This window comes from Phocoena phocoena, chromosome 14, assembly GCF_963924675.1.
Source record: "Phocoena phocoena chromosome 14, mPhoPho1.1, whole genome shotgun sequence".
NCBI lineage: Eukaryota > Metazoa > Chordata > Mammalia > Artiodactyla > Phocoenidae > Phocoena > Phocoena phocoena.
The window spans coordinates 60,745,663-60,766,822 of NC_089232.1; the positions used below are offsets into that span (position 1 = coordinate 60,745,663).

The 21,160-nt window shown below is 45.6% G+C and overlaps 1 protein-coding gene across 1 annotated transcript in view; it reads right to left on the minus strand.

Moving 5' to 3' along the window:
- Positions 1-3,731: 3,731 nt before the first annotated feature.
- The window catches only part of VIT (vitrin), a 119,148-nt gene continuing 101,719 nt past the window's right edge, over positions 3,732-21,160 (minus strand). Inside the window, exons 11-14 of the mRNA XM_065891027.1 lie at positions 18,337-18,440; positions 14,145-14,371; positions 7,268-7,781; positions 3,732-3,910 (exon numbers count right to left, since the gene is read on the minus strand). Of these exons, the coding sequence (XP_065747099.1) occupies positions 3,732-3,910; positions 7,268-7,781; positions 14,145-14,371; positions 18,337-18,440 (1,024 nt within the window). The remainder of the gene's footprint in view (positions 3,911-7,267; positions 7,782-14,144; positions 14,372-18,336; positions 18,441-21,160) is intronic.

The following is a 21,160-nucleotide window of genomic DNA, read 5'->3' on the forward strand; positions in this document are numbered from 1 at the left end:
TAACAGACTCCTCACTTTGTACATTTAATAGACCCTGAGATACACTTAGCAGAATTATACATACATTTTAAATTGCCAAGCTTACTAGAGAACCCCCTACGCAGCCACTTAGGTTATTTCGTGTGCCACCATCATAAGAAGCAAAGCCGTTAAGTATATAGACCCTGGGGTCAGGTTACCTGGGTTTAATTCCCAGATCTGCCTCTCCTAGTCCTATGACCTTGGGCAAGTTACTTGACATCTTCATGCCTCTGGTGCATGATCTGTAAAATGAGAATAATAACAGTACTTCTTGCAATAAATCATAGGGATAAATGAGTTAATACATGTGAAGCCCTTAGAACAGTGCCCAGCATGCAGCAAACACTCACGAATTGTTAGGCACTTCATGATTATTTCTCTCATGAGGTTGTTTGCAGTCGCCAATCATGCACTCTGTGCATAAGCCCATGATATTAATTATACGATTTTAATTGTTCATTTGTGCATGGTTTCTCACTGGACTGTGAATTCCTCACAGCCATTAGTTGAATAAATATCTCTTTCCAAAGTAATTGAATTCATGCATTCAAGCATATTTCCTACTTACTACATTTATATATTGGTAACCCAAGGGAGCACTTCTCTTAGGATGGTGACTAGAAGATAACATTATATTTTGGAAATTCCTCTTTCAGGCTGGAAAATCCTTGGTCACAGAAGCATTGCCATCTTTATAAAACCATGTTGGCCACCCTGAGACTGCCGCTGGAAAACTTGCTTCAGGGAGGTTTTGTCCCGTTCAAAGAGTTTAAAGAGCCCAAAGAAACAAGAAATATCTGAACATGGTCAGTTTGGCTGAAAATTTTTAGTAGAGCCTTGTTGCAAAACTTATAGCCAAGAAACCTCTTTCAAAGAGCCTTAACTCTCAAGAGATGGGCCAGTTAAGATGAGCGGAGTTTAGACATCACTTGCATCCGGAGAAGCTGGTCCGATGCTCCTTGTCCGCTTGTTTTGGTTGACTTGGAGGAGAAAGGGCACGGAAGAGGTTTCCTGCTGAGACCATAGAATGAAAGATAGAGTTGCCTTAGGAGATTGGCTCCGAGTCTGCAGGACCAAGAGAGCTCCACAAAGGCTGGACCAGAGCCTCCGAGTGTGCAGAAGCAGGTGTGTGTTTGTGGGATGCCCCGAAGGCAGTCAGATGAGTCAGGACACTGGAAGACAGGAGATCTGAATTCTAGTTTTATCCCTTCGCATCAGCACAAACTTCTTAAGGCCTGGGTTTCCTTTTTCTTTTTTTGCCATTGAAGAGTTTGATGTAGATTGTCTCCAAAGTTCTGTTTCTGGTGTTAAGATTTCAGTGTTGGCCCAGCAGTGCTGGGCACACTTTAGGTTGAGCAAATTGGCCTTTATTTGCAAGCCTCCCATGGCACCCATCACCACCAGGACCCTTGTCTCCACCCTGCTCCGTGGACCTCACCCAGCCCCACCTGCACTGCAGCCTTCCCGCTTGAGCCCCCAGAGGCCCAAGCCCTTCTTGCCCGCTCTTACCTGAAGCCTGGTTGTCTTCCTCAACCCCCCCGAGTGGGGGCTCCTCGTGCTCTCTCACCCGACGTGTTTCAGGCCTGGAGTCAGGCTGGGTCTGCTCCTGGCTCCCTTGAATCTGGCCTTGGCCCTCCAGCCCTGTCACTGCTGTCCTCTCCCAACCTCCTGGTCACCTCTGTCCTCTGCTGAGCATCCATGAGCTTGGCTCACTGCTTCTCTCTCCATCCTGACTCCTGTCACCATCTCTGGCGACTTGAACATCCACACGGACAATTCTGACCACACCGTAGCCTCTGAGGACCTCAAGCTCGGAGCACTTCACCTCTGATGGTCCACACAGCATGTACTCAAATACGTGTTGACAACATGTCGACAATGGGCACGTTTGAAGAGGTTTCATTTATCTTCAAAATTATGATACCTATAACTAGGGTGACCATATAATTTATTTTCCAAACTGGGACAATGAATGAAAGAGAACACCAAAATAATTAAAATTATGTTATTTTTGGAAGTATTTACTTATTGATGACAAATTGGTTTTTATATTAAGGACCCTGTAAAATAATTATATTCCAAAACTATTTTCCAAAATATTTTCCAATAACTCGTGTACATTGAAGCGACATTGAAAAAAACTTTATATCAATTATCTGCACATTCAAAATCATAGGCAGAATAATTGTTCCTAGTACTTATGTTCTTTAATTAGTTTCCTAGCTAATAAAGTGTCACTGGTATCTTTATGAAGAATTTCCTTTTTGAAGCTAGTTTTCGTATTTTGAAGGTTTTGAACAAATCTGTTTGCAATTGCTTTCGAAATAAAATCTATCGTTAATAAATTTGAAATTGCTGACACCTTTCTCTGTAGACCACAACATTTTTAATTGACAATAACTCCTCAGGTATTGAGAATTGGTAAGTTCTATGCAAATTCTGCTAAATGGATGCTATTTTCAATTCAGAATTTCTTATGTAAATATTTTGTCCCAAGTATTGACACAGGTACTGTCTTTTGGCCTCCATTCAGAGTAGCATTCTCCAGCACACATTTTTACAGGATATAACTGGTCAAGTTATTCATCTCTATTTAGGATTCTTCTGAATGTCTCCCTATGGTGTATGTAATTTCACGTCCTAATAAATGAGTCCTTGGTAGAAGCCAGAAGTAAAAAAAAGTGGAGTTCAACCAAACCCATGCCAGCTTATTTTAATGCAACTAGTAATAACAGTATCTAGTTAACAAATGAAATATGCAAGACAAATGCTAAACTAAATGGGACTCACAACAACAGGCATAAACAGGGGCTCTCCCAGGAAACAGCTCTAACACTGACCCCTCCGAGGCAGCTCAGTAGTTCTCAATCCTGGCAGCATATCGTCAGTACCACCTGCCAGTGCTCAGACTCCCTTCCCAGAGACTCAGCTTTCACTGGATTAGCGTGGGGCCTGGGAACAAGCATTGTACTCTCAAGTGATCCTAATGTGTAGCTCGGGCTGAGAGTGGCTGCACCAGCCGGATGCACCACTTTTAGAGCCAGGTCAGTGTGGTCCCCCAGGGCCATATACTGCAGGAACACCGTGATTCTGATAACAGAGAACAGGGAGGTAAATCAGGCGCCGCCGTGCTGCTGTCACCTTGTCTCTGCACCCCCGTGGGTGCGCTGTCACCTTGGGCCAGGAGAGAGTGCCCGGCAGGTGCTCTGGGGCATGAGTAGAGCAGAGAGGTGGCCCTGCCACAAACCCTGTGAACACTACCCATGACACGGTCAGAGTGATTGCATGAAATCCTGTCAAACATGTAATTAAGCCTCTCCTATATTGTCATGACAAAAACTGAAACTTGTGGAGAGTTACAGAATTCTAATGGGAAATAAAAATGTTACAAATCTCACAAAAGCTCTAGTTAAGCCTTCGTAAGTGCTGTGTTCTATTCTCAATTTTTATTTTGAAAACAATTCTCAAAATGTAAAATCCCCAGCATTCCCAAAACGATGTATTATTTTGGCTCATTCTACAAATTTATGATCACCTTTCTAACTCTGTGTTTCGAAGTATGAAAAACCACACTGGCAAAGAAAAATAACAACATGTGGTTTCCAAGCCCTAAGTGCCTTGCTGCCCCACGTGTGTCCCACAAAGCATTGGGGGTTGTCCGAGAGCCAGTCGGGAAGGCGGCATCTGCTGGTGCTTTGCCTGCTCTGAATTTAGTTCCGAGGCTGTGAGTTGAACTCTGTACAAATGTTCTGGATGACCTTGGGAACCACTTTGTAGAGGTTGTCGAACTCGTCCACAAAGAAGGCGTGGTCCCTGGCAGGGTGAGTGGCGATGACTTCCAGCTCGTCCTGTGCAGCCCATGCCACGCCTATGGCATAGGTGATCACTCCTGTGGGGACAAAGGGTAGATGAAGCAAATGTCCCCAAGAGAAAGTACTGAAATGAATCCTTGCCTTCCTGCTGCTCTGTTGGCCATTGTGCTTGAAGGCAACCGAGTCCAAAATCAGAAATGTGCCCAAAGCATGAACATCTGCTGTATGCCAGCAGCAATAAAATCGGTATAGTTGCTATCTCATAGGAGTTTACAGTCTTTTGGAGAGAAAAAACAGGAAAATGGAGTAAATGCATGATAAGAATTTCATGTCCAGGAGCAGCATGGGGATGACATTTGGACAAGTGAAACTTTGGTGTCAAATCCATTTCACCTGCCTTCACTAATCAAGGTCGTTTTAAGACTTGCATGTCCTCCAAGTGGCACGTAGCCTAAACAGTAAGATGTTTGTCCAAGTTGTACTCCAGAAACTTGGAGTCAGCTGTGAGCTGACCTTAGCGTCAGCTTCGTCTAGCTCAGCTGAGCTGGTTAAGACAGAATAGGACCACTGACCCTCCAACGGGGCATGCGCGAGTGCCCGCTTGGTGACCTTTAGAACAAGCGCAGAGGCCTGTAGCTTGGTTACGCCTGCGCAGAGCAACACTTCCACACCTTTTTCTAATCACACTCCGCACGCCTCAGACCGCCCTGCTCCTTTACTTGCTATAAATACCCCGAGCTCTTTGCCCTTGGGGCGGTAGATTTGAGGCTGGTTCTCCTGTCTGCCTTGCGAATAAACTCCCTCTACTGCAAACCTAGACAAAAAAACGGCGGCATTGAATTACTTTAGGCTTGAGGGTGACTTTATAAGCCATAGGCTCCAACCTCATTCCCGGTGCAGGAACCCTGCTTGCACAAGGACCTGGAGAGCTGTGACCCAGCATCTGCTCCATCACCACAGAAAAGTAAGTGTTTACCGATAAGGAAGTGGCGGGCAGTGTTGACTGATGCAGGAGGTCATGGAAGATGAAAGGGAAAAGCGCTCTTTGGATTCAGAAGAAACAGAAACAAGGTATTGGTAGCCTTTGAAGGGAGCAGCGGCAGGGGAGTAGATGCCATAGAAACCAAGTGAATTGCTGTGAGTTGAGAGTGAAAAAGAAATGAAGATGTGGGGCAGCACATATAGCTGATTCTTTCCAGAAATGTGGCTATAAAGAGGAGTCAGGTGGTAACTGGAGCTAGAACATGGGGTCAAAGAGAATTATTTCCCTTTTTAGGAAGAGAGGGACTTGAGCTGGTCTAGATGCAAATGGGAACGAGCATAGTAGGATTAAAGGGTTTGGACTGTAACATGGAGCAGGGAGGAGAGGAATTCAGAGGGCAGGGATCTGTTCTCAGTGGGGAAACAGACCGCCTGCTGTGTGGTTCTTGCCTGGTGAGCAGGAGCTTGACCTATTCCCACGCCCCCTCCAGGCTGGCCAGGGCGGGGTTAGCAAGATGGCCATGAGACAGAGGGCAGAGCCTGGGTGAGGGTTTCCGGCCAGGCTCCTCTCCCCCCCCAGCCATTCACAGAGCCCACATCGCTCTCTCCAGCATCTTCCGGGTGCCTTGTCCTGCTGAGCGGAGAGCCATCCACACCTCACGTGGTTCTGGTCTAAGCTGGCCTTTTTTTTTTGGCCGTGCCACGCGGCATGAGGGATCTTGGTTCCCAGACCAGGGATCCAACCCGTGCCCCCTGCAATGTAAGCTCGGAGTCCTAACCACTGGACTGTCAGGGAAGTCCCTAAGCTGTTCTTCTGTTGTGGCTCGTTGAGCTGAAGTTAAGCTGCCAGTTCCTTCTCTTACCTCTCCAGTGTCTTTTCTCTGAACACGGTCCACATTGGGAAAAGCCAGCGTTGGGCTTTAGACCCCTGCCAAGTGGCTGCAGGAACAGCTTGGCTGCAGAATGGGGCTTAGACTGACTAAGCCCTCGTTTCTGCTCAAAGATGGAAGGACTGCCCCCCAGTAAAGACAGCATAAGCAGTACTAGAGATTTCTACTGGCAACCCAGCCTCGGCTTGGACACTCCCACAGTGCTCATTGCTTCCATGTCACTTGCATCTATTGGTCCTTGTTCTTTAAAGCTGCCCAGAACATAACAGCACTGATAGTGCCCAGGACATCTCCCTTGATCTTCACTTCTCTTGACGAGTAGGCCAAGGCTACCCTCTGGGTGAGGTGCAAAGGAGGGGCATCTAGGAAAATGAGTGAGTGGAGCTGAACATGAGTGGGACCAGACGTTTGGAAAAAGCAGGAGAGCCCTGGGCTTGTCGAGAGCTGCCCCACCTGCGTCCTCCCACTCACTTTGGAACTTTGGGCAGGTTGCTTCTGAGCCGTAAACCATCTTCCCTCTGCTGACATGAGCCCAAGGAGCCCTGTGAAGGCTGGCACGCGGGCCACCTGCCATCCCACAATTATGAGGGCTCCGCACAGGGCAAATCACTGGGCAGACCATCTGAACTTGGTGTCTGGTTACTTTGGTTTCCAGAAGCCAGAACTGCTGGTTCCTAAAGGCTTGTTTATTTTTACACCCCTCCTTGTTTCAAGCAGGATTAAAAGCAGCTTTAAAGAATATGGAAAATCTTGCATCTGAACCAAGTTTAATGTAGGCAGACAAGAAAACTTCCCCCACAATGAGTGAGTCTGTTCACTAGTACTTATCTACAGGTTTTTGGTTCACTGACCACTCAGTTTACTTCTGTTATCATTACTATTATTACTATCACTTGGGGTTTTCTCCAGGTTGTTTGTATTTTCCTGGTATTTTATGGCACTTTCAAAACTGGTTATACATAGATTCTGTCAAAAAGCATTAAATATGACCGATTTCCTAAATTTACAAAAATAGTTTGCTCACTTTTCATGGTTGTAAATTTTCTGTTGCTCTCTTCCAAATTTTCATATGGAAATATCTCTTTAAATATTTTGAATGAAAATTTCTTTGAGGTCTCCCCCAAACCTCCAATATCTGGTTAGCAGTTGCTTACAAAAGTAGCACTTTTCTTTTAAAACATCCATTTTCTTCAAATTTCTAACACAATTTCGTGGTCTTCAATGGAGATGAAAGCCATGAGTCAAGTTCCTCTTCAATGTGTCACATGTTGGTGTGCCCTGCCTCAGTGTGGGACCTTAACACCCACAGTCACCCACAGGCCATGGTTTGCCGTGACACTGTGGAAGCCACCGTGGTGCCCCCTGCCTGACCCTTCTCTGCTGCCCAGTGGGGCCTGCAGTGTTGAACTACACCCCTAACACTCTCCCTGCAGTTCTGAACAGTTTATTAGGTGATAGGCAAAACCAGTGCATAGAGAGACAGTCCCTTCTTTGTCCCACTGGTCCACCAAGCCCCAGAGGGATGCTCAGCCCCAGACTGGTCAGCAAGACCAGCTCACTCACCCTCGTGATGGGCGACCATGGCCGGTATTCGGACATCGTCATAGGACCTCCCGTCAGTGATGAGGATCATTAATTTCCTCTTGTTGGGCTTGGACTTCTTGAAGAGCTGTTCCAGGGCGTAGTTGATGGCAGCCCCCGTGCTGGTCCCACCACTCCAGTATCCCACTCTCTTGATGGCGTTGAGGACGTCAGGCTTGGTGCTGTACACGTCGAACCCAAACTCCAGCCGCTGCTCGTAGGTGTACTGCACGGCCCCGATCCGCGTGTCCGTGTCGGAAATCTCAAACTCTTTGCTGAGGTTGGCCACAAACTGGAGAACCGTGCGGAAGTTGCCCGTCCCTACGCTGCTGGAGCCGTCGATGATGAAGCCAATGTCGGCCGAGTTTAAGCAGGTCTTGCTGCAGGCCAGTCGGTCGGTGTCACAGATCCGCTTCACGAGGGGCTGCACGGTCTTGTGGAGGCTGAACCAGTTCTGCACACTGAACGAGTAGAAGCCGTTCGTTCTGCACACAGCCTGAAAGACAGGGGGAGGCCACCCGCCAGGTCAGGGGCCTGGCCACGCCCCCTCGCCACGCCCCCTGACCCCCGGGGCGGGGGAAGAAGCTGGCAGATGCTTGTTTTCGGCACCAGGCCTCCTAATGCGCTCTCTCCATCTCGGTTCACCCAGTCAGGTGCTCACCGGGGCAGAGACCCGTCAAGTTATCCCTGGACTCACTCCCACGCCCTCAGCCAGGTCTCTGCTTTTGTGGAGAGCCATCAGTCAAGCAAATCCACAGGGAGAGGGGAATCACTGGTTTCAGCTTCATATTTATGCCTCCTCAGGCCCCTCTGTTCATTTGTACTGGCAGCCAGCCATGAAGTTGGCATTGGTGGGCATCAACCCAGGAGAGATTAAAGAAAGCTTTTGTTGTGATTGGGAAAACAAAAGGCACGCATGAGACATAGCTAAAGAATTGTTTCCAGAGCAGCCCTGCATCCAGCAGGAAGGGGGTTCCACACATGTGTCAGGCACCACACTAGATGTTCTTAGATTATCTCACTAACCCCCCAACTTAACCCTACAGGGTGGAATTATAACCCCCTTGTCATGAAGGAACAAACTGAGGACCAGCTGTGAAGTGACATCCCTTGAATCCTTGAGGCTGGAACACAAATCTGTCTGCTCGTAGAACCCAAGCTCTGTCCTCTGGACAACCCTGCCTCCAGGCAACTTAATATTTACTTGTGCCCAAGTTTGTTCCAGAAAAAAACTCAAGGCACCTGCAAATAAACATTGAGCAAGCTGGTCGGTGTGTTCCTGGAAGTGACTGTTTCCCCCTTGCCGCTGCCTCTCTGGGGGACGGGGTGGGTGTGTGTGGGTCACAGAGAGAATCACAGACCTGATGGCTACAATCGAAGGTGTATAATTAAAACCTTATTTTAAGACAAGAAATGACTTTAAAATGTCCTAGGAAATATACTTTAATTGGTTTGTAAAAACCTAATGGGGTTCACAAAACTTTCCATGGCTTAGGTGGCATATGAGATGGGTGTTGAGGCTGAGCTGAGTTGCAGCCAACGGATGGAGAGGAGGGATTCCCCACCAGGCAGCCTGAGTAAGTCACAGCAGGACGCCAGGTGGCTGGAGCTAGGAAGATGCGCTGGGAATCTGGGTTAGGACCACACTCCAGATAGACCTTGGGAATAATAGGGAATAATGAAGGATTTGAAGCAAGGACCCCACAGGACTGGAAAAACTTTTCATAAACATGAGCTTCATTGTGAAATCTAAACTGGAGGGAGAAATAATAGATATAAAGTAGTAGTTGAACTGGAAAGGTGGCGTTGGGCATGGGAAAGAGTGGACAGATGTGAGATACGTGACATGGGAGCTGACAGGGTGTCCTGGGGTGACTCTGGGTGTCTGAGACAGCTGTGGGGCCTGTATGTACAGTCCAGAGGAGGAAAGAATTTGGGTGGGAAAGATGATGCACTTGGCATTTTGCACGTAACGTTTAAGGCTCTTGGGGACATCGGGTGGAGACTAGTCAATCAGCTGGAAACAAATGGCTATTGAGCTCCGGAGAGACCAGGGAGGGAGACATACGAGCGTATCATTGCCTGTGAGCAAAGGCTGAAGCTGTGGCCCTGGGAGAGGTTCTGGAGGGAGAAAACCTAGTGAGAGCAGAGGAGAGGACAAAGAACTGAGCCCTGGGGAAGTCTACACTTAGGGTACAAGACGGAAAAGAGGGCTTCCCTGGTGGCGCAGTGGTTGAGAGTCCACCTGCCGATGCAGGGGACACGGGTTCGTGCCCCGGTCCGGGAGGATCCCACATGCCGCGGAGCGGCTGGGCTCGTGAGCCATGGCCGCTGAGCCTGCGCGTCCGGAGCCTGTGCTCCGCAACGGGAGAGGCCACAGCAGTGAGACGCCCGCATACCGCAAAAAAAACAAAACAAACAAACAAAAAAAACGGAAAAGAGGAGAGAGCAAATGAAGTAAGAGCCACACCGTGTCCTAGCGGTTAAGGGAGATGAGAATTTCAAGGACAATGAAGTGCAGGATTTGTGCAGGGAGCTGAGCCCTAGTAGATCTGGAGACACAACACTAAAGCTTGCGGGCATCCCCCCACCCCTCCCTCCTATCCTTTTCCTTTCCTTTTTTTTTTTTAAATCATCTTTAATTTCTTTCATCAGTGTCTTATAGTTTTCTGCATAGAGGTCTTTTGTCTCCCTAGGTAGGTTTGTTCCTAGGTATTTTATTCTTTTTGTTGCAATGGTAAATGGGAGTGTTTCCTTAATTTCTCTTTCAGATTTTTCACCATTTTTGTATAGGAATGCATTAATTTTGTATCCTGCAACTTTAAGAAATTCAGTGTAGCTCTAGTAGTTTTCTGGTGGCATCTTTAGGATGCTCTATGTATAGTATCATGTCATCTGCAAACAGTGACTCTTTTACTTCTTCTTTTCCAATTTGTATTCCTTTTATTTATTTTTCTTCTCTGATTGCTGTGGCTAGGACTTCCAAAACTATGCTGAATAATAGTGGTGAGAGTGGACATCCTTGTCTTGTTCCTGACCTTAAAGGAAATGGTTTGTTTTTCACCATTGAGAATGATGTTTGCTGTGGGTTTGTCATAGATGGCCTTTACTATGTTGAGGTAGGTTCCCTCTATGCCCACTTTCTGGAGAGTTTTTATCATATATTGGTGTTGAATTTTTTCAAAAGCTTGTTCTGCATCTATTGAGATGATCATATGGTTTTTATTCTTCAATTTGTTAATATGGTGTATCGCATTGATTGATGTGCGTATACTGAAGAATCCTTGCATCCCTGGGATAAATCCCACTTGATCATGGTGTATGATCCTTTTAATGTGTTGTTGGATTCTTGCTAGTATTTTGTTGAGGATTTTTGCATCTATATTCATCAATGATGTTGGTCTGTAATTTTCTTTTTTTGTAGTATCGTTGTCTGGTTTTGGTATCAGGGTGATGGTGGCCTCATAGAATGAGTTTGGGAGTGTTCCTTCCTCTGCAATTTTTTGGAAGAGTTTGAGAAGGATGGGTGTTAGCTCTTCTCTAATTGTTTGATAGAATTCACCTGTGAAGCCATCTGGTCCTGGACTTCTGTTTGTTGGAAGATTTTTTTTTTTTTGCGGTGCGCGGGCCTCTCACTGTTGTGGCTTCTCCCGTTGTGGAGCACAGGCTCTGGACACGCAGGCTCAGCGGCCATGGCTCACGGACCTAGCCGCTCTGCAGCATGTGGGATCTTCCCGGACTGGGGCACGAACCCTTGTCCCCTGCATCAGCAGGCGGACTCTCAACCACTGCGCCACCAGGGGAGCCCTGTTGGAAGATTTTTAATCACAGTTTCAATTTCACTACTTGTGATTGGTCTGTTCATATTTTCCATTTCTTCATGGTTCAGTCTTGGAAGGTTATACCTTTCTAAGAATTTGTCCATTTCTTCCAGGTTGTCCATTTTATTGGTATAGGGTTGCTTATATTAGTCTCTTAGGATGCTTTGTATTTCTGCGGTGTCTGTAGTAACTTCTCCTTTTTCATTTCTAGTTTTATTGATTTGAGTCCTCTCCCTCTTTTTCTTGATGAGTCTGGCTAATGGTTTATCAATTTTATCTTCTCAAAGAACCAGCCTTTAATTTTATTGAACTTTGCTATTGTTTTCTTTGTTTCTATTTCATTTACTTCTGCTCTGATCTTTATGATTTCTTTTCTTCTGCTAACTTTGGGTTTTGTTTGTTCTTCTTTCTCTAGTTCCTTTAGGTGTAATGTTAGATTGTTTATTTCAGATTTTTCTTGTTGCTTGAGGTGAGATTGAATTGTTCTAAACTTCCCTCTTAGAACTGCTTTTGCTGCATCCCATAAGTTTTGGGTCATCGTGTTTTCATTGTCATTTGTCTCCAGGTATTTTTTGATTTCCTCTTTGATTTCTTCAGTGATGTCTTTGTTATTTAGTAGCGTATTGTTTAGCCTCCATGTGTTTGTGTGTTTTACGTTTTTTCGCCTGTAATTCATTTCTAATCTCATAGCGTTGTGGTCAGAAAAGGTGCTTGATATGATTTCAGTTTTCTTAAATTTACTGAGGTTTGATTTGTGACCCAAGATGTGATCTATCCTGGAGAATGTTCCATGCGCACTTGAGAACAAAGTGTAATCTGGTGTTTTTGGATGGAATGTCCTATAAATATCAGTTAAATCTATCTGGTCTATTGTGTCATTTAAAGCTTCTCTTTCCTTATTTATTTTCATTTTGGATGATCTGTCCATTGGTGTAAGTGAGGTGTAAAAGTCCCCCACTATTATTGTGTTACTATCGATTTCCTCTTTTATAGCTGTTAGCAGTTGCCTTATGTATTGAGGTACTCCTATGTTGGGTGCATATATATTTATAATTGTTATATCTTCTTCTTGGGTTGATCCCTTAATCATTATGTAGTGTCCTTCCTTGTCTCTTGTAACATTCTTTATTTTAAAGTCTATTTTATCTGATATGAGTATTGCTACTCCAGCTTTCTTTTGATTTCCATTTGCATGGAATATCTTTTTCCATCCTCTCACTTTCAGTCTGTATGTGTCCCTAGGTCTGAAGTGGGTCTCTTGTAGACAGCATATATATGGGTCTTGTTTTTGTATCCATTCAGCAAGCCTGTGTCTTTTGGTTGGAGCCTTTAATCCATTCAGGTTTAAAGTAATTGTCGATATGTATGTTCCTATGACCATTTTCTTAATTGTTTTGGGTTAGTTTTTGTAGGTCGTTTTCTTCTCTTGTGTTTCCCACTTAGAGAAGTTCCTTTAGCATTTGTTGAGGAACTGGTCTGGTGGTGCTGAATTCTTTTACCTTTTGCTTGCCTGTAAAGCTTTTGATTTCTCAATTGAATCTGAATGAGATCCTTGCTGGGTAGAGTATTCTTGGTTGTAGATTCTTCCTTTCATCACTTTAAGTATATCATGCCACTCCCTTCTGGCTTGTAGAGTTTCTGCTGAGAAGTCAGCTGTTAACCTTATGGGAGTTCCCTTGTATGTTATTTGTCGTTTTTCCCTTGCTGCTTTCAATAATTTTTCTTTGTCTTTAATTTTTGCCAATTTGATTACTATGTATCTTGGCGTGTTTCTCCTTGTGTTTATCCTGTATGGGTCTCGCTGCACTTCCTGGACTTGGGTGGCTATTTCCTTTCCCATGTTAGGGAAGTTTTTGACTATAATCCCTTCAAATATTTTCTCGGGTCCTTTCTCTCTCTCTTCTCCTTCTGGGACCCCTATAATGCAAATGTTGTTGTGTTTAATGTTGTCCCAGAGGTCTTGTAGGCTGTCTTCATTTCTTTTCATTTTTTTTTCTTTATTCTGTTCTGCAGAAGTGAATCCACCATCCTGTCTTCCAGGTCACTTATCCGTTCTTCTGCCTCAGTTATTCCGCTATTGATTCCTTCCAGTGTAGTTTACATTTCATTTATTGTAGTGTTCATCTCTGTTTGTTTGTTCTTTAATTCTTCTAGGTCTTTGTTAAACATTTCTTGCATCCTCTCGATCTTTGCCTCCATTCTTTTTCCGAGGGAGGTCCTGGATCATCTTCACTATCATTATTCTGAATTCTTTTTCTGGAAGGTTGCCTGTCTCCCCTTCATTTAGTTGTTTTTCTGGGGTTTTATCTCGTTCCTTCATCTGGTACATAGCCCTCTGTCTTTTCATCATCTGTCTTTCTGTGAATGTGGTTTTTGTTCCACAGGCTCCAGGATTGTAGTTCTTCTTGCTTCTGCTGTCTGCCCTCTCTCTTCCTTTCCTTTTTAAACCTGGGGTCCTGTCTTTGGAGGAAGGTTTATGTGGGGTCCCACTGTACAAAATATACAAAAAATGGGCTGCTTTGGGGGGATGGGTGTGAGGGCCTGGATCCCCATCTGTTCTACTCCCATCTCCTGCCAGGCATTTCCACAGAACTGAGGGGCAGCTGAGTTTGAAATCCTGATCTCCCTGACTTGATTCAATACCTTTTTCTTGTTTATCAGATTAGTTAACTTGCAGTGCATGTGTGCCCATGTGCATGCTCGTGTGAAGGCTTGTGGGCTGCCCAGTTGAGGTCCCCTGGGGCTATAGGAGGAGCTCAGGGGAGTCTTTACTGTGAGACCTTGGGGACCCTGCTCCTCCCAAGGTGCTGGTGCTGGGCCTCAGTTCATCAGGTACATGGTGGTGGTCGTGGGGTGGGGGGGTTGCTTTGAGAGGATAACTCCAGGTTCCAGACTTACTGGTCCCTCACTGGAGGCCCTCCTACCTAGACGTGAGCTTAACACCCATTTGAAGGAAAAAGAGACACAGCCTGGATGGCTGTTACAGCTTTGCAAAGTGCAGGGAATTCTTATGTTGGGTGGGTCTCCCACTTACATACCTTGTTTGCAAAGTTGGGCTCTAGCACGTACTGCTTCTCATTTTCAGAGGCACCTTCCATGGTGATGAAGAAAATGTTGATTCCTGACTCTCTTGCAAACCTTGATGCCTCTTCCACCTTGTCCGTGGGCCAGCCGTCCACCATCACCACGGCCACATTGGGAGCACTGCCTCTGTTTCCGTTAGATTTGGAAAAGAAGTTCTGAGTCACAAAGGAGATGGCCCGGCCTGGGAGAAAAAGAAAACTCGTGCTTGGAATGATCATGGAACTGATCATAGCAGCATAAAGAGATGCAGAAAAATACTCATTCCCTCCCTTGTTGGCTTGTTCTTTTTTAATCACATTAATTAGTTTTAGGTGTACAGTTCAGTGGTATTAAATGCACTCACAATGTCTTGGAACCATCACCACTAGCCGTTTCCCTCCTGTTTCATTTTAAGCCTTTAACTTCTAATTCTCTCTCTTTTTTTTTTTTTTTTTAACAGTTTTACACCATTTGTGGCAACCTGGTTGGACCTAGAGATTATCATACCAAGTGAAGTGGTATACCAAGTGAAGTAAGTTAGACAAAGACAAATATTATATATCACACATGGAATCTAAAAAATAATACAAATGAATCTATATACAAAACAGAAACAGATTCACAGACATAGAAAACAAACTTATGGTTACCAAAGAGGAAAGGGAATCGGGGGAGGGATAAAAGTATGGGATTAACAGATGCTAACTATTATTCATAAAATAGATAACAAGGATTTACTGTAAAACACAGGGAACAATGTTCAATATCTTGTAATAACCTATAATGGAAAGTAATCTGAAAAAATATATAACTGAATCACTTTGCTGTACACCTGAAACTAACTTAATATTGTAAATCAACTGTACTTCAATTTTAAAAATTAAATTCAAAAAATAAAAGTTTTAAAGACCAGCAAACAGATGAGAACTTTCATAGGAACTTTCATAGGAACAAAAGTGTCCGTTCTTTGCCTGGGTGCTGGAACCAACCTCACTAAGCCCCTGTGCCATTTCCCAGAGTGTGGCGTCGGGGGAGCTGAAGTGACAGGAGCCTCTCCTTGGGCTACGGTGGCTTGGGGTGAGCCTGGTGCTCCAGCAGCCGCTGGGTGGGGAAGGCTATATTCTGGCTTCAGTGGAATCTTGTGTCTAGTTCCACCAGGGGCACAGGTCTGGCTGGCTCGGGACACGCTGCACCCACTAAGAACTAAGAGAGGTGTTCTAGCCTGGCTATGCTGCCTACTGGCTATGTAGGCCTGGGTGGGTCACTCGGGGCCTCTGGGCCTAGGTTTCCATGACGACAACCTGCCTCAGTCGAGAGGGATAGCACAGCCTCCCAGCATGGCTTTCTCAAGCATATACTTCACACTGTCTAGGGTCTTAATGAAATTTTTTGGAATCAAGGAGGGTGATCAACTGTCCCAGTTTTCCAGGACTTTCCCAGTTTTAGCACTGGAAGCCCCATATGCCCCTGGGCAAACTGGGATGACTGGTCACCCTAGAGTCAGCATAGCTGCATATAGCAAGGTAGGTCTCTTAACCTGGGCTCTGTGAACCCCTGGGGCACTGGGGGTGAGTACCCACAAATCCCCTGAATTTATACACAGTATTTTGTGTATATAAGTATTTATTTGGGTACAAGGGCCATAGCTTTCAAAGGGGTCCCCAATCAAAATAAAAGTTATGAGCTACCTTCTTAAGACATTAGGGTTAATGACATTACACTCAATGCTTCTTTGGTTTTGACCAGCATCCTGGCTCCGCTGGCTAGTATAATCTTACCTGACAAATGAAAGGATCAAATGGTTACATACTCAGTTACTAGAGAAATGTCTCGGAGAACCCATGTGAGCTGGCTGCATAGAACACAGTTGCTAAGGGAAACACTGGCTGCTGAGAACTGCTTTCACAGCTGGGGCTGATTTCCCTCAAGGCCCAAGGCACCCAGCAGTCCCCCCTGGTTTAACGTTAACTGCCTGTAGACAGAGCACAGGGAGCCATCGGAAGATCACCTTGACCCCACCAATCTTAAATTTGGAGGTCATGGTCAATTTGTGCTCAATACATATTCCATCCACCTTCCAGCATGTCTTGAAAACAGAGGCTGGAAATCTGAAAACTACATTGAGACTTCCTTGCAGCTAGTTATGGATTTGTTTTAGTTTCATGAAATGATGCACACACATGAGATTTGATTCTGCTGTTTCTGCTGACAAGTCTGTAGAGTGTTTGACTTCTCCAGGGAAGTGTTAGCAGAGGCGCCTATGTTTGGTCTCCAGCTTCCTTAGTGTTGAGAACGTAGGGTGCAGAGCATTCACTTTGTGGCTGTGAATGGAGCAGGCAAGGCATGGTTTTGTAGCTGGCAGCTATAGCAGAAACTTCCTGATCACGGTGTCTTCCTGGCTGAAGCAGATTCCTAAAGAGGCTGTGGTGGCAGAATTGAGAAAGCAATTTCCTGATCTTGGAAGAGGTACAGCTCCTTGGAGGTCCTGGTTCTGCAGGAAGCCTTGGGAAGCCATCTCCGAAAGCTCAGCCTAGAGTTGATTTCTTCAGTAATTCTCAAAACCATTTAATACCCTGAAATAAATCCCTTTCTGCTTAAACCTGCTGGAATGGGTTCAGTTCTCTAAACCCAAACCCAGATCAATACAGGGCAGAGATAGAACATGTTACCCACTGAAAGAATGATTTTATGCTGATTTTGTTAATCACATCAAAGAAACAGATGTCTTCTGAAGTTTTAAAGTTTTTATTTTTTAAACAATTCTTTTGAAAATTTTATTTTTGGCTGTGTTGGGTCTTCGTTGCTGCACGCGAGCTTTCTCTAGTTGTGGCGAGCGGGGGCTACTCTTCGTTGCAGTGCGCGGGCTTCTCATTGCGGTGGCTTCTCTTGTTGCAGAGCACAGGCTCCAGGTGCTTGGGCTTCAGTAGTTGTAGCACGAAGTCTCAGCAGTTGTGGCTCGAGGGCTCTAGAGCGCAGGCTCAGTAGGTGTGGCGCACGGGCTCAGTTGCTCCGCGGCATGTGGGATCTTCCCGGACCAGGGCTTGAACCCGTGTCCCCTGCACTGGCAGGCGGATTCTTAACCACTGCGCCACCAGGGAAGCCCCTGAAGTTTTAAAGTTTTACTCCATGATACATTACTGGAATTTCACTGATCTAAGTATTAAAGTGAAAAATCAGACATCAATTCTATCATGTTCCTGATTAGGTAATACTGATTTGGTGTCTTGGATAGCAGTGACTTGGCCAGTGTTTATTTAGAATTGTTCAGAGATCAAAGGCTCTTCATTTGCCAGATGCTAATACACTGGTCTACAGAGACAAACACTGAGGTGGAGAGGGAAATAATTAATCAGGTTTACTGTAATTTTGAAGATGATCCTTCAAAGATAGTTCTATTCCCTGTGTGCGCTCCATGTCAAGCAACTGTGGCTCACTTATCCATTTCCCTGGATTGCGATGGTACAGACAGGTTCCCCAAGAAGTGGACAGCCTGCCCAGTGCCCCCAAAACCAGACTACCATTTATAAATTAGTACACTGGCATGGGCTCATTGGTGGCCTTTGAGCTTGGTTCGTGTGAAACTGTTTCCTAATGCCTGGTCACCTCTGGGGAACTGATAAAGTGGAGTTTCTGGACCTGTCCCATTGAGGACTAAATCTTGACCTTGGAATTCTGGTACCCCACTGCTACCCCACCCCATCACCACCACCAAGGATCAGATAGAGACTCAGCTTGAAACAAAGACCATGTCTCTTTTTGCACAGTTATTACTATAACAGGAGCTGATTAGAAAAACACTCTCAAGGGGCACTGTGGAGCTTCCTGAATGGAACTGGTTACAAATTTTACTTATTTTTATAAAAAAAAAGTTTTTACAAAATATAATGAAAAATAGCTGATGACTCGGAGAACAGTTGGAATAGTCATGATTGCAGTTCTACTTGTCCTGAAGAAAGCTGCCATACTGAGGTACCCGGCGTGCTAGAACTCTCCAGCATGTATGTGGTAATGATTTTTGCCCCCTGAATCCATGATAATACTTGAGGAAAGATACAGATATTATGTGAGTCATTTCTTGATGGATTATTTTGATTTTTTCCTTTTTCTATCTAGCATGAAAAGAAAGAGAACCATGGTAGCAAGAAGATTGCCATCCGGATCACATACCTACATTAGAAAGCCCTCCTCTCTGGGTAATTTTCTCTATGGCTGTCTTCAGATCCCGGGAATTCATGTGAGTCTTGAGATTAAACTGGGTAACAGGGTTGTCTCTGAAGATTCAGAACAAGAAATAAAAATTAGCTGGAAAGTTATTACACTTTGAGGAAAGCAGAAATCAGAGCTGATGATTGTTTTAGATATGAACAGAATGGAAGCTGCTTCAAAGCCTTAAGCTGGTGTTTATAAAATGCCCCACTGTGGACAGAAGTAATGGGAGGACTGGGTCCTCCACAGTGTGTGTAGAGAGGATTGGGCTGTTTCGGGACACCGAAGGTGTGGGTTCTAGTTTTGACTATGCTGTTTCCTAGCTGTGTGACCTTGAGAAGTCATCTAACTTCTCTGGGCCTCAGTTTCCTCATCTAGATAAAAATAAAGATCATAAGGTTTATGTTGTTAAAGATCAGGACTGTTGTCAAGTGGGATTTTGCAAATGTCAGGATGTCCCCAGGCTGCCCCAGACCCTCCTTTCCAGGAAGAGAGTCTCAGCTGATAGCCACCCCTGGGTTACCCCAGCATTGGAACTGCATCTTAACAGCTGTGTCAAGGAGAAGACATCCCTTCATCTTTCTCACTCTGTGGCTCCTGTGACTGGGTGAGAATATTCAAATCTTACCTAGAAGGTCAACATCTATTTTATTGAAGGCTGAATGTTAGCTGGAGAGGAGTTGGAGTGAATTAAGTGGAGAAACAGAATGAGAACCCTTCTCTAGAGCAGAGTCTCCTTGGTTAACAGGCTTGGGAGCAGCTGAGCAGGGGGTGTGGAATACCTTTCATGACCAGGTGGAAGGTGTGTCGGGAGGGACGAGGGCTCCGTGGGGTGGACGTGTGTGGTCACACTCAGGATGAAGTGGGGATGAAATCACATCTCTCGAAGTGCTGACACTCAGCCACTGGCAGCGCTTCCTGCAGGTGTGACCTCTGAGGTCACACGGAGCCCCAAACGCCAAAAGAGCCTGCCCTTGCTTCAATGCTCTGATGCTGCTGTCTTGAAATTCTTAATACTTTTTGAAAATGTGGAACTGCAAATTCCTGGCTGCAGATTACTAAGTCTTCAAGGAGAGGGAGAAGGAGACCTTTAAAAGCGAGTCTTTCCATAAACACCTGGAGTAGATCCAGGAAGAAGCAGGTTTCGGCAGTTTCGGGTGGGAATTCCCTGGCCCTACAGTGGATTCTCAGCCAGTCCTTTGGGGAACCTGGCAGTGCAGTCACCAGGAAGCCAGTTCCCCAGGACTCGAGAGGAGACATCCTCTGCCTCCCTCCCCTCCCCTGCTCCGACCCTATTATCCGACCCTCCTAGCTTTCACAAGGTGATCTATGTCGGAGGAGAGTTCGGAAAGAGGCTGGAAGGATGCCCCTCTGTCCTCCATCTCATTAGTGAATATGAGGGACACAGGCTGGTTCTTGGGCAAAACCAAAGCAAACTGCCCAGAAGTCCACTTCTCTAAGGGAGAGGTGATGTGAAACTGGGAGGACCAACTACCTTCAGCGAAGACAAGGAAAGTTTAAGACGAGCTCAACTAGGCTGGGTGTTGGGGAAAAATCCAACCAGATGAAAAGCCCCCAGGTGAAAACCAAGTTCTAGTTCAGGATTAAACACAAACGAACAACAACAATAAAGCAAAGTGCAGAACAGAGAAATGTGGGCATTCTGGCCGAGTTCGACCTTACCATCAAGCCACATGCGAAGGCTGCGAACTGAACCGAGGCTGCTTTAACACACTCCACTGCTCAGGGCCCAGGGAGGGGGAATCACAGAGAAGGAACTCTAGTACTTTCACGGTTAGTCTTCTTTCCCTTGGGGCTCCAGGGCTTTCCGGTTTCTATTCTCACAGATCAATTTCAGTAACTGCTGTACTTGCCGCCCGGCCATCTAGGCTCAAAACCTGGACCCCATCTTTACTTGCTCAGTCATAGGACCCGTGGGACCTGTCAGGCACGTCTCCTAAGTTCCTCTGTCTGGAGCACTTGCTTTTATCCCCTCCTCTGTGTTTCTGTGCAACCCTCTGAGTTCAGGCTACCTTACTTCTTGCTGGTTCTATTATGAGTCTCTATGTCAGTCTCTGCAATGCTGGGTATATGCCTGTCTGCTAGAGAACCCTTCCTCATGTTCAGCTCTAACTGTAAAACTTGGCTCAAAATCATCCGAGACTCCTATTGTTAAACTTCATATTTTGGCTTTCAAAGCCCATCCGTAACTTTGATTCCAACCTAGCAGGCTCATACCGTTCTCTCTCTCACTCTCACCTATATTCTACTTAGAATGAGCTACTCACTATTTCCTGGTTTTCTAGCCCTGTGCCTTTGCTCATCGGTTCCCTCATCTGGGAAACCCCAATTGTGCCCACCCTCCAAGCTCCAGCTACCTGTCTCCCTGGGCCCCGGCCCCAGCTGACAACCTCTGTGCCGGACTGCTTCCTCTAGCTGACAACACCTCACACAGTATGTGGTACCTGCAGGCACTCCATTAACAGTATTAAAGAGACATACATTTCTTCGTTCCTCTTCTGTGCATCTCTACCTCTAAATGCTGATGTTCCTGGCAGTGCTATCTCCCTCATGCATCCCTTCTTAATTTATGCACAACCCTGGGGGGTCTCATCAACTTCAGCCACCTGGGGTTCACCGACCATTCCATTCATATGCCAACAGCTGTTTCGTGCACACTGGTCAGTCCTCTCTCTTGAACCTCAGAATAAATAAAAGGCTTCCATACATCTGGGATACTTCCATACATCTGTGGTCCCTGGGTGTGGTCCACAGGCTCCTTGGC